At 41.5% G+C, this 19,257-nt stretch overlaps 1 protein-coding gene across 1 annotated transcript; it reads right to left on the reverse strand.

Moving 5' to 3' along the window:
* Positions 1-484: 484 nt before the first annotated feature.
* On the reverse strand, positions 485-18,519 carry hid1.S (HID1 domain containing S homeolog). Its single transcript, NM_001105274.1, is given in 19 exon segments — positions 485-863; positions 1,774-1,932; positions 4,625-4,716; positions 6,567-6,632; positions 6,731-6,864; positions 7,202-7,429; positions 7,601-7,765; positions 8,676-8,754; positions 8,967-9,118; positions 9,244-9,334; positions 10,008-10,148; positions 10,452-10,508; positions 10,589-10,811; positions 10,971-11,090; positions 11,884-11,990; positions 12,136-12,252; positions 13,189-13,359; positions 13,504-13,653; positions 18,422-18,519. Coding segments are annotated over 19 exon segments (2,382 nt in total). The 5' UTR covers positions 18,488-18,519; the 3' UTR covers positions 485-799.
* Between the last annotated feature and the right edge of the window lie 738 nt (positions 18,520-19,257).

Genomic DNA, 19,257 nt, shown 5'->3' on the forward strand with positions numbered 1-19,257 from the left:
GGTTGGTACAAAAGTCCAAAACATAATGTAAAACATTTCTAGTTTACTTCTTTAGTTTAACTTTCCTTATCCTTTAAGCACTCATGTACACAGATCCAATACCTATCATGTATTAACATTCAATACAGATTTCAGTGGATTAGGCACTAAAATCACAACTGCAAACACCATTTTTTGGAAAGCAAATGTCACATGGAATTTAAGCCTGGTGTTGTGTCACATCAAGAATGCAAAATGACTAAAAAGATCAGGTAATACCCCTTCCACCATGCTGCTGAACCCATTTTCCCATTGGATGCATCAGGAACACACACAGGCAAACATTTACTGTATTGTATATTGGGCCAATAACACCATCTTGAAGCTATATATATCAGGTAATTATCAGAACAAGCAACATATGGCTTTATAGAGCAAAAACTGTAACAATGCTCAACCTTTGCTCCCCATAAGTGGTCATTAAACTTGCTCAATACACATGAGGTTACTAGTTATAGATTTATTCATATAATTTAATAGTTTACATATGATTGTAGAGAGACTTGTAGTGGTACAGAGGCACTGTCATCACAAAAAGGGCTCCCACCACTAAGGGTGGATAGACAGAAGGATAGGGGCAAAGGAGGATTTATGATTGGTCACAACATAGAACATTAAAAAATATATATATAAAGTTAAATGAGGAGCTGGGAAAGGACTGTAACAGGCTGGGGTTGTGGGGGTATCCGAGACTCTGCTGAAGAAATCCAGTGTATAAGACCAGCTGTGGGACTGACAAATGGGTTTTGGTGGCTAAAGACTAAACTCTCTGAATCTCAAACAACTTGACGTCTGTGTCATACCAAATAGGCGGGTCCATGTTTCTACAAAACAAAATCCACATTCATTAGCTCAACAGTTTGGAAAACAGCTCTCCCTTCATCTGCCCCCTACTTAAAACACAGTCCAAAGCTAAAAAAAACAAACTTGCCTTCAATGTATAATTAAGGGTTGATATGTGTGTTGGTGTAAAGTATGTATCAAAATGATTTAGCCCAAAATATACCATTGGATGTCACTCTGGTTAAAAGATTTATTGCAGCAGGCTGCAGATGTATCATGCCTGACGCGTTTCGGGAATCACTAACCCAATCATATGATTAAGGGAGTGATTCGCTGAAAATGTGTTAGGCGTGATACATCTGCAGCCTGCTGCAATAAATCTTTTAACCAGAGTGCTGTCCAATTGTATGTTTTGTGCTCTATTGCTACAGTGGGGATGCTGTGGACTGAACACCTGGTCTCAAGGAGCTGCTTTGAACGGGGGGGGGGGGGGGGCTTGGAGTGGTCTCTTTCATCTGTTTGCAGCTGGTATACAAAAAGATAATCACCAGTCAGCAGCCCCCCCTTCCCTACAACACCCCTACATCCCACAGGTTACACAACTCAGTAGTTGGCCGTTAAACTGTTAAAGATACATTGTGTTCAAAAGCACTACACTTTATATGGGGGATAGAGTTTGGGTGCATGATAATGTGCAGTAAATATTTAACTGCACTGAACGCACTTGTCTATTGCAAGAGACATTTAAATGTGTGCAGGTGCAGTGTTTTATGCGGTTTCCCAACCTCTGACCCCAATAACCTGCTGAACACATGCAGTGCACCTTCAATGCACAGGCACCACTAAGCTTATGTTTGTTATCATACTGTTTGTTGTCTATGGCTGACTGCAAAAATACAACCAGTCACCGCATAGCAATGCTGATTTACACCCAAACGTGTCCTGGCTCACCTCAGATAGATGACTCCCCACATGTAAGTGCGAAACCACATTGCAGTGCCGGCATTAGCTTGATATTTGCGGATCAGGATTGGGTGTGGGACGGGCAGCAACCCCACCAAGGTGCCATGTTGCAGGAACTTCAGGATTTCCGATTCATCCGTCAGACCCCTGCAGGAGGCAAACAAAGTAATGCGTAATAAGAAGAGACAAAAAAAGTACAGGTGCCATACAACTATATATAAAAGAGCAGAAACGGATACCAACACTCAGTTAAATGTTGTTTTTGTGTAAAGGTTTATATATTTCCTTAAGGCAACAGACATGTCTGCCTTTTTTCTTTTCATTTTTTTTTGTTATTTGTGCCCCCGAGGAAGACCAATATCATCGAAACACGTTGGGCTCATTTTTGTTTTTTTGTAATTTTTTTTTCCCCTTTTTTTCTTATGTAATAAATATACTAGATCATTTTTTAAAATAATGAGCGTGCAATCCTTTCTTGATTAGATACATGTTAGATTTGGAGATCCACATGGGGAGTCTCCCGATGGATTAGCACCTCGCATTATACTTTTACGGGTGTGCGCCCTCTTCTCTAACTTTTATGCCCATGAGAACCACACAGATTGGTTTGAGGTCTGGATAGTAATGCTCCAACTGATGATAATGGAAACATCAATTTAGCATTTAACCCTTGTTTACTTTTAGAGCAGTTTTCCCATTTCTAAGCTCTGATCTGAACAGCAGAAAGGTGGCCATACTGTGCATGGCTAGTCGTATTGTACCAGTCTGTTTGATACCAAATAGAGTTATTGGCCAGTGTATGGTCACCACAAACGGTTGGCATTTGTCGACTACCATCACCTAGGATTAGCCAGGAACAAGACATCTGTAATGTATGTGGCAAGCCCAGTCTCAAATAAAAATGGGCACATAAATATTTAATATCTGGTGAATTTTCTCATCGCACTTTAGGAAACCGAGGCCCCGTGACAGCCTGCGTGTGTTTGTACAGTGAAGTAACCAAATGTGTATGAATCAAGAGTTACTTCCCTCCGTTAGATTTACTATGTATAATCAATGGACTGCCTAGGGAACATGTATAGTGTATACCAAAAAAACCTTCAACAATGGAACATGATTTTGCCCAGAATGTTTCTGCTAAGCACACTTTGCTCTCAGAACAACAATAAACAATATATTCCCACAACCCAATAAGCTGAAAGACTTGTCATGTCATGTCATGTGGCTTCTTAAAAATCACATGACCAGCTTTCTTAATTCAGCAATGATTCTTAGCAAATTGATATTGTTAGAATCTATATTGTAATGTACCCCCCCCCCCATCAGTGATACTAGTTGCTTGCTCTCTACTGCAGGCTGATGCTCCCATCTGGGGTACTAAGTCTACAATATTTTACTGCTTTCCCAAACACCCCTGTGCCTATTAATGCTTGGCTCATGCGCAATACAGATATTGCCAATGAAATCCTGTACGGTACATGTATTTGCTGAGGGTGTTGCAGGGTATGCCTGAGAAAAGCAAAGAATATGGTGTATGCACTTAAGGAAAAATAAGGAAATAAGTGACTAAGTTACTTGGGCATGCCTAACAACCTGACCATCAAATTACGCAATATTGTTTTCTGTAAGGAGCAGAGTAATTGGTACGTACTAACAATACACAAGCAGAATGCACATGAAAGCTTCTCACCTGACACCTGCTGGTGGGGCTAAAGGCTGGCGGCTACAATAGGTTGGGCTCTACATAGCACATTCCCATAGCTTATGGGGCAAATTCACTAAGCGACTAAGCGCCTAACGCTAGCGTCAATTCGCTAGCGTTGGGCATTTTCGTTACTTCGCAAATTCACTAACGAACGCTGGCGTAAATTCGCTAGTGTTACTTCGCACCCTTACGCCTGGCGAATTTTCACTACGGACGTAACTACGTAAATTCACTAACGCACGCAGTGTACTGAACGCTAACTTTTACGCTAGACTTCCTTCGCCACCTCAGACTAGGCGAAGCGCAATAGAGTAGATAGGGATTGCTTAAAAAAAAAGTACATTTTTTTTAAGTCCTAAAAAACGCTGGCGTTTTTTCTATATTATGGGTGATAGGCTGAAAAAGATCGAAAAAAATTTTGGGGCTCCCCTCCTTCCCCCCTACATTTGGACATGTGTAGGGCAAAAAAAAAGTTTTATTTGACGTTTTGAAGGTTTCCCAGGCATTTGTAGTGATTCTACGTATTCCTCCATTGAAATTTGAATTTGGCGCCGTATGCAAATTAACCATCGCTAGCGTAACTTCGCTTCGCTTAGCGAATCAACGCTAGCGCAACTTCGCAACCTTACGCTACCCCTGTGCGCAACTTTGGATTTTAGTGAATTTGCGGAGCACTGGCGAAACTACGCCTGGCGAAGTGCGGCGAAGTTACGCCGGGCGCAACTACGATTCTTGCATGGTAACTAAAGGTTCCAGGGTCACAGGGCAAAAAACTTGCACCTCCCACCACCATTGGATAAAGGCTACAGGTTTTACAAATATTTATTAAATGACCAGAGGGCCCTCCGTATTCCTGGGTGCCTTAAAGGCCGAGAGGTCATATATTGTTATATTCCTGGACCAAGGCCAGGAAAGAGGCTCATTAGATCTTAAGTTCCTAGATGGGTGGGAGTCAATTAAGACATTCAACAAGGAGTACTGAAAACAGGGTTTTCTTTCAAACAATGTGCATTTTGGGAAAAGTAGACACATACAATTAAAACAAGGTGCAGTCATAAAATATAGAATAATCGAACTGCTAGCACTCTAGCCTTTATGAAAGTGATATATATATATCCCTAACAGTGCTCTCACTTGTCAATGCAAATCTTCTCCACTTGTGGCACAAGGACTTGAAGGAGCCGCATAATGGTCTGAAGGGGCAACTTCACTTTCCAGGACATGACCTGAGGAAAAAATAGTAATGAAACCACCATACATAATCGATCCAAAGCATGTCCAACACTGAAGTAGGTTTAGAACTGCACAGCAGAAGAGTGTAGAAGGGAACAGCAACACCAACAAATGCAAGTGTATTAAATTAATGAAAATATAATGAACTGTTAGCCTGCACTGGTAAAACTGGTGTGTTTGCTTTAAAAAGAATACTATTGTTTATACAAAAAAAAGCTGCTGTCAGTAGGTCTGACACCATTTGAGCAACTTTGTCGGAGAGGTCCAGGACAAAAGAAAGTTATCTCTGATATTTATAGGATGTTGATAAGTCTACCTACAACGGATTTCCCCAAACACGATTACATGACATACTGGGAGAATACGTTCCCAGCAGATATGAGTCTCACCACTTGGGAAGCTATTTGGGATAATGCGAAAAAATCTTCTATTTGTGTCCAATACAAGGAGAACATATATAAAATTTTGTTCAAATGGTATTATACCCCTGAGCGGCTCCATAAAATTTACCCCACAATTTCAGATAGATGCTGGCGGAATTGTGGGCAAGTAGGTTCTCTACCACACTTACTCTGGGATTGCCCCATTATTACCCCCTATTGGGAGGAGGTGAGGGAGCTTCTCCGGAGGGTCCTTCAGTTGGAGGTTCGGAAGGACCCTTGGTCATTTCTATTAGGGAAACCCGATACCAAATTTATTAAGCCAGTCAGGAAACTGCTGAATCACATTTTGTCAGCAGCCAGGAGATTGCTCTGTCAGAAATGGAAACAACCCAACAAACCCACGATGGGGGAATTGCAGAATAAGATTGTGGAAATAAAGCGTATGGAGTACCTCTCGGCACTTAGTAACGCGTCAATGCCCAAATATATTGAGACATGGAGCTCCTGGGTCTCCTGCTTCCCCGACAGTTGATTTATATTATATTTGACACGCCTGTTACCACCTGACCTTTGATATGTTACTTGAATATCACCCTCAGCCTGCCTATATGATTTTTTTTTTTTTCCCTTTTCCTCTATATTGGATAAGTTTATCTGCAGCACTCGACAATGCTATAATTGTATTTTTCACAATATTTTCATGATTGTACCATGTGATTTTTCTTACTTGTTACTCAATAACTGAAAATTATTGTCACAGATACTTGATGATATCAGTTGTTTAATGAAAATAAAGTGTTTCAAAAAAAAAAAAAAAAAAAAAAGCTGCTGTGTAGCTATGGGGGCAGCTATACAAAGCTGAAAAAGTAAAAAAGACACAGCTGATAACAGATAAGCCCTATAGTATACAATGAGATTCTACATAGTTTATCCGTTATCTAACATTTGTGTTGTGTTCGAATGGCTGCGCCCATGGCTACACAGCAGTTTGTTTATATAAACTAGAATAATCTTTCTGAAGCAAACATACCAGTTTTACCAGTGAAGGGCAACACTACATTATTTATTCATTACTTAAAAAAAAACAAAAAACGTCTTTTTTGTCACTTTTCCTTTAAGGTTATTTTTGCAGCCATAATTCAATGACAGCCTGTTAAATAGTATAGGCAGGGCCGGATTTACCCTTCCTGCCCCCCTAGGCCCAGCTACTGTGGTGATAAAAAAAGAATGTCACTAGGAGTTCCTTCACCATATTAGGCAATTTATGCAAAAGCCCAAGAAGTTTTTTTTGTTATTCATCTCAAAGTGACTTCTTAAATCCCTACTGTTTCGAGGAATCATGTGACATGACTAATTACTGTCTAGAAGGAAATATTCTATACAGTGTGTTCGTGGCTCGTTTGTTCCTAGACAACTGACATCTCGGCCTATAGCCACAATTAAAAAGCATCCCCTCTTACCCAGTCTGTTGTTGGATTCCACTGAGATAAAGAGGAGCTGGAGCGCCGTCTGTTCTGCACAACTTCCTATAAGAACCAATCACATTCAGAGGTTAGGAGCAGTGCAATATAGACCTCGAACAAGCTACACAAATGAAACAATTCCTGTTACACCAACCACACACCCCACTATGGGACTCCGTGTCGCTCTGTGGCCGGGAAGGGCTGACTTCTCCTGGAGACAAAGGAACTTCAGGATCCAATGCTCGTAAAGTGCCATCCTCCGAAACCTGGGCTTTTTCTGTCAGTTTCTCAATTCCTGTTGGATGGGGGGGGGGAACTGATGTTATAGGAATTCAAAATCTTAGTTGATAACATATATATATTTTTTCTTTAGTACTGTTACTAACACCTAGGAATTTCCTGGAGAGGTTGCAGAACTTACTGCCAGCACTTCCTACTTGTGGACTGATCTATATCCACTGTTTAGTCAATGTTTTGGAATGTGTCAGTGACATCTTTGTTGAGCTATGCACCTGAGATGCCGGCTTTGCAGAAGTTGGGACATAGTAGATTTAGAGAACCAATAAAATGGCAGCTACTAAAAATGACAGGTGTTACATTTACATCCGCCTGACACACACACACAGACTAACCAGGGGTGGCCACCAGGCTAGTCTTCAGAGTGCCAGGTTCAGCAGGGGCAGCAGGGCGAGAACCTTCCATGGAATTGCCATCTTGCGAGTTAGTGCGGGAAATGGGCTCAACTGGTTTTTTCTTGCGTTGCAGGGCACGCTGTATGGAAGGAGTGTCCGAAGGGAGGTTTGCAAGCAGGTGAAAGACAGCCCTCTTGCGGATGATAGCATATACCAGGCTTGAATTTCCTAAAGGAGAAAATGGTGGGATGAAGTAGAAATAGGTGGCAGGAATGGAAGTATGAGGAGAAAAGGGTACTTTAAGGCTGAAATAAAGAAGGTCAGTACAGGAAAGAGACAGTTCCAGAACGAACACTTCATATCAAGGGGGAAAGTAAATAAGCTCAAGGTATTACTGACCATCAAACTGGTACTGGATGATGTTGTTAAACACTTCAAGCAGGAAAAACGCAAGATGATGATTCTGTGGAGAGGAGAAAAGGAACCAGGTGCTGGAGAAAGCTTCCAGTAGGTGCAGCAGCTTGTTAGAGGCCACCATTGACAGGGACTTCAAGTACGGGGAGACTGCCAGAAGAACAAAAACAGGTATGTGTAGCAGACAGGAATAACACATTGAGGGTCATTTATCAACACTGGGCAAATTTGCCCATGGGCAGTAACCCATGGCAACCAATCAGATTGCTGCATTCATTGTTCTACTTGCAGATGGCTTTAACAAGCTAATCACTGATTGGTTGCTATAGGTAACTGCCCATGGGCAAATTTGCCCAGTGTTGATAAATGAGCCCCAGTAAGAGCAAACACATAAGGTAAAAAATAAATATGGAGGACAGGCTAATCCTGCAGCTCACAGGGCCTGTCTTAGACAACTGGAGTGCAATTCATGAGTACAGCCAAAACTATCACAAAGTTGTATATATAATACGAATTACAAATCAGACACACTATTACACAAGAAACTCTGAGTATCACTCATGTATTATAAGAGATAATGTACCCCCTACTGTAAATTATAAGGCTATTTAAAGTCACTGAATAGTTCTTTGACCATATAAAGGCACAAGGCTGTTAAGGTTATCGACCTCAGGGAACACTTCTATTCCTATAAAGGGGATTTGTGACCTAGGAATTCGTAACCAATAATTGCTCCCCATGATATTTTGCAAATGTCTACACAATCCTGTTTAATATGGTGAAAATAGTTCCTACAATGGATAGGAGTTATTAAAGGAGTTGCATAATTCATTTTAAACCAAATACAGGATCAGAAAACTTAACTGACTCACAGACTTACTATGGATCCCTTGAATGGGTGGGGGGAATCTTTGCAAGGTAATCTACAAAAATACTTCTAGAAGTTCTACCTGCTGGACACACTCCTTTAATTTCAATTATCACACCACTAGATTGCAAGTATTACAGTTGTTTTAAACATTTACATGTGTTATTTTCAACCCCTGCATTAGGTATGTACCATTTACAATGATGGTTAGGAGACAGTCATATAAAGGCTGCAGTCTCTGGTGCCCACTGGTGATAATCTTGTGGAATACCTAGGAAAAAGAAAGATAGAGTAAGGTAAAAGGGTTGTTCTTCCTAGCTTTGGATTGGTCAGTACCTCCATTAGGCATTTAATCTAAACCTGTTGGGAACTGCAATTCCCAACAATGCAAAACAGATGTAGTGCACAACAACACAAGCACAGTGAGTCGGAGAAGCCTGCGGGTGACACAGCACAATGATATGCGGAAGTAGGAGCACTTACCACAATAAGGAGATCAGCATGTGTCCCTGTGAACACTGGGATATCCATAGGGACTCGCACAGAGTATGGCTTGTTTAAACGAACCCCAAAATTCCTCTCTCCGCTAAGCAGCAAGAGGATGAACACCCCAATGTGCATGAGGCCAACACGAGCTGGGGAAGAAGACACAGTATAGTGACACAGTATAGTGACACAGTAGCTGGAGGAAGCAGGGGAATTCGCAATATCAACAAGAGCAGCCAACACATTAAGAGAAGGGAGGCTGAATTAAACCTACACTGATCTGCCCGTGTATCATTCAGGAAGAAGAGAATGGGAACTAGAATGTCCAAGACATCGCTGCTCTTCAACACAAAGAAAAGGAATTTCTGCAAAAGAAAAAATTAAAAGACAATGAGGGATAAAAAAAAAAACATAAGCATATATAATGAAGCCTCTTAAGGCAATCACAGCTGATTTTGCAGATATCGGAGCTTGTCACTAGGTGATTGGTTGGATACTGTACAATTTGGCAACACATCTAGAAAGGAGAATTATGCCAAACAATTTGTTCAGCCAATAAGGCAGCAAGTGTCTGTCATTTCTAGGATCAGAAATGTCCCAATGCAAGCGTTAATGTGTGGAATTTCAGGAGAGACCAGCTGTGATGGGTGAGATTGGTTGACAGTCGGTCATAATGGTCTTCTGTGGAGCGACAAGGGCCGCCATCAGGGGGTCACAGGGGGGGACAGTTGTCCCGGCCCCGCAGGATTTTGTGTCTAAGGGGGGCCCGGTTAGCATTTTGTTTTGTTGTACAAGGCCCCATGATTTCTAATGGCGGCCCTGGGAGCAACACACAAATAATAGGTAGGAACAATCGGCCTACCCAACAAAGATGGTACTGAAAAACCGACATCACAAATATCTGCACACAGGCACTTTAAGTAGTGCGCAACTGGCAATTTGGGGTAAGTATCTAAGTCCTTGTCTGTCCACAAATATGTATGCATTTGTTGTAAGGAAACAAGGCCAGAGAATAAAGAGAAACAGGTATGTGGCCACCTTGTTGTAGTCACAGAGCTTCCAGAAGAGAACAAGTAATTCCTGGTGGAAATTGATTTTTTTGGTGGAGTTTGGCAGGTAAGTCTGATTGAGTGGATTGAGAAGCAGTCGGGCAAGGCCTTTTAGAATAAACTGAAAATCCTAGGAGGGAAAAGGAAAGAGACTGTGAGTATGTAAAACACAGTATAACAAAAGGATAAATAAAAGGTCAACAGTTGACCTAAGCAACACACAGACACACCTGAATCTGATACTTTTAAATCACCCTATATCTGACAGTATCCAGAACTTCTAGTTCATCCTCAATAAAGAGTGCTGGAAGTTCGGTTACTGCCTGCTTCCCCATATTGTGAACAGCCACACAACTCCTTGGCCAGGAATTTTAGCTGTACCATAAAAAGTGGAGCACACAAATAATGCACATGCTTCTATGCTTTTTCCTACCTCCTCCCGGTGGATCCGAGAAAGATAATTGACGAAAAGATTGTCTGGTGTTGGGCTCTGCAAGGAAACACAGTAATGATCAGTTCTTATAGAGAACTTGGCATAACAGGGACATCTCATGGACTCTGGTGATTCACCTCTGTTTCATCCATCGCAGTGCTAGTGGTGGTACCATCCATGCTAGGGCTGGTAGTCACAGTGGGGTCAGAATCCAACGTAACAATGAGCAGCTGAGCAGAGACCTCGACCAACGGTTCCCGCAAATCCCAGAACAGCAGGTGGTTATAGGGGATCCCATATCCAACAGGGTCATAGGCACACACCACATTTAGGAGTGAGGTAAAAAGAGGGAGAGCGTGTCTGCAGGGTGTGTGGGAAAGAAAGGAGATAAAGTGAGGAAACAGAAACACAGAACTCAACAAACTCAAACTCTAAAATCAAAAGAAAAAAGAGTGATGGAGTAGATTTAGCAGAGAGGAACAGACTAAAAGACTAGATAACTGTTGCCCCTCCCTTTACCTGTTCTCTGTAGAGCAGAAGAACTGTACCCAGGGGTTAGATGTGTTGCTGCTCTCAGAGGAGGGTGGCAGGTACATAGCCTCAGAGAAACATGTCAGTAACAGCTTCAGAAGTTCAGTCCTGAAAAAGAAGGGCCACCATTTCACCATAACAGCTTCCCTGTTAATTTCCCTCTAATACATTCCCACCATACATTCATTCAGTGTGGTACATTAGTATAGATGCATTTCTTAGTATAAATACATATCTTTGCTACTTACGCCATCATATGTTAGCAACTACTGCATGAAAACTATTGGCATGAAATGGAGGTATGATAGGGAGGCAACCTCTACTTTATTTATGCACACTGTATTCAACATTAGTGCGATGAATAGGGCTCGCACTAAATATGGTTTTTGCCTATTGTTTTCATTACAAAATATGTACTTTTTTTATTATTTCTTCCACCAAGAGCAAAAAATTAAACAGTAAAGTCACATTCTACATTCTGGTCTCAACTTTCACAATCAAAATAAATCAGCAATCGTCAGAGAAGCCAGTGTATAATAAGCTGTTCATTATTTAAAAGCCTAACATGCTCCAGTGGGACAGGGATATGTTTAATCATACAGTGGTCTGATAATTTGTTTTGATTACTCGTTGGGACCAAGAAAAAAAAAATATGTGACTTCGGCACAAGCCCCACTCATTAAGCTACTGTTAAAAAAGAGTATTTACTATCATTAATATGCATCCTTTATAAGTGAAGTATATTAATAATCAAGTGTGTATCAACTCTGCACCTCCTTTCCGGGTTACTGACAAAAGAACACAGTATGAGATGGATTTATTAACCCTGTGCCAAGGTTGAGCCCTGCACATGTATAGGACAGCTGTGGTGGACTGACCTGTAGAATGTTCTCTTACTCACCTATTGAGGTCATGAGTGTGGTTAAGAGGCGGGGCGTGAGCGAAGCCCACACCAGCCTCCCAGATGTATTCACAGCTGTCCAGTGTATGGATATCCTCTGTAGTATCCTAGGAAGGCAAAAAACATGAACAATTTACCTTATAAAAGGAGAGATATTACATTGACAAATAGGACAAGCTGCAATAGAGAAATAATTAGGTTCATAAATACTTTGATATGAGATATGTCAATAGATGATAACAGTTTTCTTACCGTTCCACTTTTCCTGTGACTCTGAACTGTGAAGTCTGGACAGAAAAGAAGATCTGCTATTGCGAGTAGCAGAGACTCGGCCAGGGGCTTTGAACTATCTTCTTCCTCGTCATCTTCCTAAAAAAAAAAAAGCAGACAAGTTAGACAAGGAATTAATGCAAAAACAAATCAACCACTCAGCCAAAGAAAGACCGTAGGGAAGACTGTAAGGCAGAAAAATACTAATGAACGGTGTATGTTCAAAAGTGTATGTTCAAAAGTTCCAAATAAAGTCCAAGGCACCTCACCTTGTATTTTAGACAATTTGTTTTTAAAGTAATAGTCCAAGGGAATTCCAGTTTTCACCCCAGTCCATGGGTGTATATGACAATTAGAAAATAAAGGTATTTGGTGTTTTTTTCCCAAGAAAAATCTGACAAAAAATGTCTAAAAAATGTAAAGCCATTTATTAGAACAAAAAAAGGTTCCGGCCTATTTATTAGGAAAAAAGGTTCTGTCCAGAACCATTTTTGTCCTAATAAATGGCTTTACATTTTTTGTCTTTAATTTGAAAAACCTTTAGTTTTAAAGACTAAAAGGCAACTGGACAATTTAGGATAGAGTCATCAGGTGGTTGCTGTTACTTTCCAAGTATCATAAGGCTGTATCAGACAAACTGTAGGTCAAGGGGTGCTAAAAGGAAAGCACTATTATATTTGGGGCCAAGCAGAGTCCTGGCAGGCCCTAGATTATGTGATAAAGGAAGTGGCCAAGCCTAGACATTCTCTGAGAAGAGGAAGTACTATACAGAGCCCTGGAACCAGTTTGCCAGAAAACAGAGTGTTGGCAAGTTATATAGGACGTCACTGGAGACAGTTTTGCCAGATGATAATGTAAGTGCTAGAGAAAAAGTATGTGTCTAGTAACAGACTAGAGCTATGGGGAGAGCCCAGAGAAAACCCTTGGTGATGCAAGTAGATCAAAGCAAGCAGAAACCCCTACAGGCACAAGAAGATAAAGATAGAGGTGCACCATAACAAAGGACATAATAATGCAGAAGGATCAGTGAATGACCTGACTACGTCCTGCTCCAGGAACCGAAGACCAAAAGAATCCCCTCCAATCTGGATCTTCAAATATGTACGGCAGAACACGGGTCAGCAAACGCGCACAGTTCAAAACCTCCTGCTTCTGCTTATCTGAATGGCACCCACTGTCCGAACCCGCAACAAGCTTCTCCACCGCCTGCAGAAACAGTTATATCAGCAGCTGCTCCATAGAGGACCAGGGAGCCCTTCGACAATTCCAGGCTGTTAAGGACTAATTAGTGCCAAGTTGCTGTTTCCAAATTTACATGGACCACAACCACCATCAATATCAATTCCCCACCTTATAGCAGAGTGTGGCGAGGTTTGATGGAGATTCTTCGCGCACTGCTCGGATCTCTGCTGCTGGGATTAGTGCAAACACGTCCTGCACTGAGGTGGAGGAGTCGGACCAAAACTGGTCCCAGAAGACATCATCTGTGGCTTCCACAGGCTGCATGACAATCAGAAGAAGGTGACAAAAAATAAATGGATAAACAAGAAAAGGGGAAAAAGGGAGGCAAGAAAGCAAAAGTAGGAGAGAGAGTGAGAGAGAGAAGACAAATTAGTGACAGCGAGTGGAGAGTTAGGAAGATGTTAAGAAGAAATTGAGTAGGAGGAGGAATGGAGTTGGAGATTTTAGGTAGAAGGTGGAGAGAAAATGGAGAGTGAGGGGTAATTTGATAGAAAGAAGTTGGAAAGAAAATGAAATTATTATCCATGGTAATAGAATCATGATGTCTACCTTTCAGGATATAGACCTGCATAAAGTTTATTACACACCTCTCACACAGAATCTATACGTATTGTAATGTCTCATTCTCTACACCGCCCTTTGCCTGTTATGGAGAGTACAAAGGAACAAACAACTTCTATGTCCAGTTATAAAAAGGACCTGTAACCATACACCTTGTACTGCTGCCTGTGATTGTGCATTAACTGATTCCTTGTGTGCAAATCAATGGGTGCCAGGCAGCAAAGGGGATTTGCTTTTATTAGCAACCAGTGGGGAAACAAAGAGCAGGCGTCAGTGAGTAGCAGAACCAAAGGTACGACGCTTTGGAAATAATATAATCCAATTTCCTAAGAAAGAAAACATTTTGTTCCTGAAACCTGTTCCTGTAACCTTTCTCCACTATATGAGTCAGAAATGGAGTAAAAGGAAAAACAGTAGCCTGAGGTATTACCAACTAGGGCAGGAGTAACTGCTAATCCTGTCCTTCAACACAAGAGGGCAAATGTACATCTACAAGTGCTGTTCTGGCCCACGCAATTTCACTCCAGTCAGTTGCATGTAAAATGCACTCCTTGTACTTCTGTATAGTTGCTCTTGGCGACACTTTTCTGATATCCATTCTGATTTGAGTGCAGTTGTGCCTATTGAACCCTTGAGCTTCTGGTACTTCTGGACAAGGCTGTAGCTCCAGAATTCCATCAGCACCCTGTGTCAATCACTGCACTTCAGTTGCACTGAAAGAATAGGGCACACACTTGCACACCAAACACAGTAAATGAAAGACAGATTCTACAATTGCCCAATTTGCGACAAGCTGCACACACAGTTGCACTGGTGCATCTGACACAATTACAGTAGGCGCAGCGCAACTGCATCAAGAGCATTGCCCCTTTGTGACCGCGATGAAACTGGAATTCTGGGAATAAACTCATTAAGCATTGTGAGAAAAGAAAAACATGGCGAAATCACTTAAAATTGCACTTCGCTTACTGCACTTGCAGACGTACATGTGCCCTAAGATGTAATACGACACATGACTCCCACAGTGTGTTTAGCCCAACTATGATAATGACCTTGAGTTGCTACAGGGAAGCTGCAAACACCTTAAAGGATCAGTAACATCAATTTTTTTTTTTATTAAAAAATGAGTTAGTGTAGAATGAAAAAAAAAAACACAAAGACATATTAAACTTTTAAATTGCTACGTCTTTATTAAGAAATAACTTAGCGAAACTCCACTTGCTCTCTTCTTCAGAAAAGGCGACGATTCATCATGCGGCCCTCGATTTCCCCTCCCTGGCTATCTCCTATAAAGGAAAGCAGGGAGGAGATATCGAGCGCCGCACGATGGATCACCGGATCGCCTTTTCTAAAGAGCAGCGCAAGTGGAGTTTCTTAATAAAGACTTACTGATTTAAAAGTTTAACATGTCTGTGTTTTTTCTTTCGTTCTACACAAACTTTTGATGTTACTGGTCCTTTAAACCACATAGTACATGACTGGATAAGACTTGACCTAGAGAGGTATAACAGCAACATTTTGCCCCACCACCCTAAATTTAAAACGTATATCAGTTATCCCCTCAAACAAACTAATAGTAATATCGCTCAGATGGCTCTTCTTAGGACTTTTGCCCTTTATATAAATTTTTCTCTAGTTTTCAAAATGTTAGCCATTTTTTTTTTAACTGCAAATATACTGATACAACAGTACGATCTGCTGACCATTTCATCCTTCTAATTTCCTTCGATGTGGCTCTGCACAATACTGATCAGAGAAACATCAGATGACTCTACTCCCCTCAATAACCTTTTTTTCTTAGTGGATCAACATTGTGTGACCCTTTTTTTACCCAAAGGGAAATTCAAGGTCATCTCAGATGACCAACAGTTCCAACGTTGAACGAAATTCAATATATTAGCGTATAAAAAGCGTATGTCTTGAAAACTAGAGAAAAAATTATTACAGCAAAAGTGCTTAGAAGAGCTCTCTGTAAAGTTTTATATTCATTTATTTTGAGGTCTTACATTTAACAGTAAAGCACACCTACCCAACAAGCAGGAAAAAGATCTAGGCAGGTATAATGGAGAGCATAACCCCCACCATGTGAGAGGTCTACACAGGTGAAAGAGAATAATTGTACTCCACCATCATCATCATCATCATCATCATCATCATTAAATCCTTGTCAACCTATACACATTATGACAGAAAACCTGCTGCCCAGTTGAGAGGTACCTGCACAGGTGTTACCAGGAAACTTGCCCACCAACATGAGAATTGACTACACAGATGCAAAAGGATAACTTACCCACCAAAATCACACTGGTCTAGAAAACAAAATACAGAAGAATTTCCCACATAATGACAGTGGCCTAGAAAGGTCTAACAGAAAGTTACACTTCCCTGCGACCTCGTTTGCGCACGGCTGCGCGGGGCACACACGAGGCCGGCTGGGTAGCCTCAGGCATCCAGCCAGCATTGCCAACTGGTCTAGACAGGTGTAAAGGATACAAATTCCAATCATGGGTGTATATCAGAACCAAATCTTGTCTCTGTGCAAGAATTTTTAAACTACACACATAACAGGAAGCAGCGTGAAGACCAATCTCCTGCATTTTCAATATATATATATATATATAATCTTCCAAAGCAGAGACCGCACTCACAGGGCGTTTACGAAAATATAAAGTATTTTATTGTAGAAAACTAACGTTTCGGCTGTGTCCCAGCCTTTGTCAAAGTCCTCAGTATTAGCAGGTAGTCTTCAATAACATATATTTCAAGCACAATGTACACGGGTGCCGATATATACAGATATAGATATATATATATATATATATATATATATATATATATATATATATATATATATACACACAATATATATATATATATATATATATATATATATATATATATATATATATATATATATATATATATATATATATATATATATACACAATATATATATTACAATACTCAGCACGCTGAGCCTGGCCCCTTTGTGTCTGAAGATCTGTTTCTGTGTCACTCTAGGGGTTATTTGTTACTTTTTTTCTCCTAATTATTTCTAGTATTAATAGCTTGGTCATGTCAATCTCAGTGCATCTGGATAGCCGCCCCCAAGTACACAGACTGTATCAATGCACCTGTATAGCGATACCCCTTCTCCCAAACACTATCCGTGCACCTGTTTGGCCAAATCCCTTCCCCCAAACAACAATTCCCCCCACCACCACCGCCGTACATGTCAAATGTCAAAGTACCTGCATAGGTGAACAATAGGAAGATCACTTACATGGAAATCCTGGCACCTTGCCTTTTCAAATCTGTCTGTGGCTTAAAGTAAAGGGCATAATTCCAGGATTTTCATTTAAGTATTGTTCCTAGTGATCTCGGATACTGTTTTGGTGATGTTGAGCCTGGCATCCAGGAAAGCACCACTAAAAAGCATCCAATACATAATCCCAATGATTGTCCCTGTAGATAGACCAATCAGTGCACCTGTACACAGACCTTATATGAGTGCACCTGTATAACCAGCCCCCCGGTACACAGACCCTGTATCAGTGCACCAGTTTAACCAGCCCCCAGTACACAGACCCTAGATCAGTGCATTCGTATAACCAGCCCCCAAAACACAGGCCCTATATCAGTGTATCTGTATAACCAGCCCCCAGTACACAGACCCTATATGAGTGCACCTGTATAACCAGCCCCCAGTACACAGACCCTATGGGGTAAATTTATCAAAGAGTAAAGTTCCGCCACTAGAGTGAAATTCCGCAGCTCTCAATTCATTTCTATGGGATTTTGAAAGGCGTATTTATCAATGGGTGAAAGTGAAAGTTCACCCTTTGATAAATACGCCTATAAAAATCCCATAGAAATGAATGGAGAGTGGCGGAATTTCACTCTAGTGGCGGAACTTCACTATTAACTTCACACTTTGATAAATATACCCCAATGAGTGCAGCTGTATAACCAGCCCCCTTGTACAAAGACCCTAGATAAGTACATTTGTATAACCAGTCCCCCAGTACACAAACTATATATCAGTGCAACTGTATAACCAGCCCAAAGTACAGACCCTAGATCAGTGCACCTAAATAACCAGCCCCCCAGTACAAGGACCCTAGATCATTGCATTTGTATAACCAGTCCCCCCAGTACACAGACCCTATATGAGTGCACCTGTATAACCAGCCCTCCCCGTACACAGACCATATATGAGTGCACCTGTATAACCAGTCCCCCCAGTACACAGACCCTATATGAGTGCACCTGTATAACCAGTCCCCCCAGTACACAGACCCTATATGAGTGCACCTGTATAACCAGCTCCCCAGTACACAGAGACAGAGTCATACTCAGTGCACCAGTATAACCAGTCCCCCCAGTACACACAGACAGAGTCCTACTCAGTGCACCTGTACATATATATGACGTGCCACAAGGTGCTGGGCGGTGCAGCAGGTACCTGAGTCTTGGTTGTCAACTGGATCACGGCCTTTCTGAAGTTCAGCTTCGTGTCCGTGTTTCCCATCCCGTTACCGGCTGGAACCCTGATATGGCCCGTCCACTCCCTCCTCCCCCGATCAAGAAGGATTTAATCCGCCTAAAACAGCTGGAAAACCGGATCCGTCAATCACCCGCGGTGATCCCTCCCACTGAACGTCTGAATGCACGCCCACGGATTCACGCCTCTCTACCGTCACCAACACCAAGGGACAAAACCACGCCCCCTTTGTCCTGCAGGCCCAGCCCATAAAGTTACAGGAAGTAGAAGAGATGACGTATCATGTGTGTGTAGGTGGCACTGGTTACACTGTGACAGAGTTAAAGCTGTGGGATACTACTGTGTGTGCTGTTCCAATAGCAACTAAATGCCCTTCAAATAACTTCAATAACTTTAATATGTTCCACCTCAAATCTACTGTGTCCTTTATGCACTGGATCCAGCAGTGGTATGAGCTATTGAGGCACTTTTACACTTAATAAAAGAGGCAGAAGATCTGCTAATTGCTCTGCTCAGTATAAGTAGGACAGTGACCTCTCACACCCTTATGGTAGATGTGATTGCTGCCCTACCACAAATAAATCATTAGAAGTGTTTCTAAGCCTTGCTTGACTAGCAACACAGTTTCACAAAAAAAAAAAAACATTTTAGATGGTATCAGTTTGGCATTCACTTTAAATCTCCCCCTAACTGGGCTTCAGGCTGGGCCCCGTTGGCTTATATAGACATTGCCTGTGAAACCCATCTGCAGAGAGAACATGAGCACAGGAAGGGTTAAAGATGCAGGCTCTGCTGTG

The sequence above is a fragment of the Xenopus laevis genome, chromosome 9_10S (genome assembly GCF_017654675.1).
Source record: "Xenopus laevis strain J_2021 chromosome 9_10S, Xenopus_laevis_v10.1, whole genome shotgun sequence".
Taxonomy (NCBI): Eukaryota; Metazoa; Chordata; class Amphibia; order Anura; family Pipidae; genus Xenopus; species Xenopus laevis.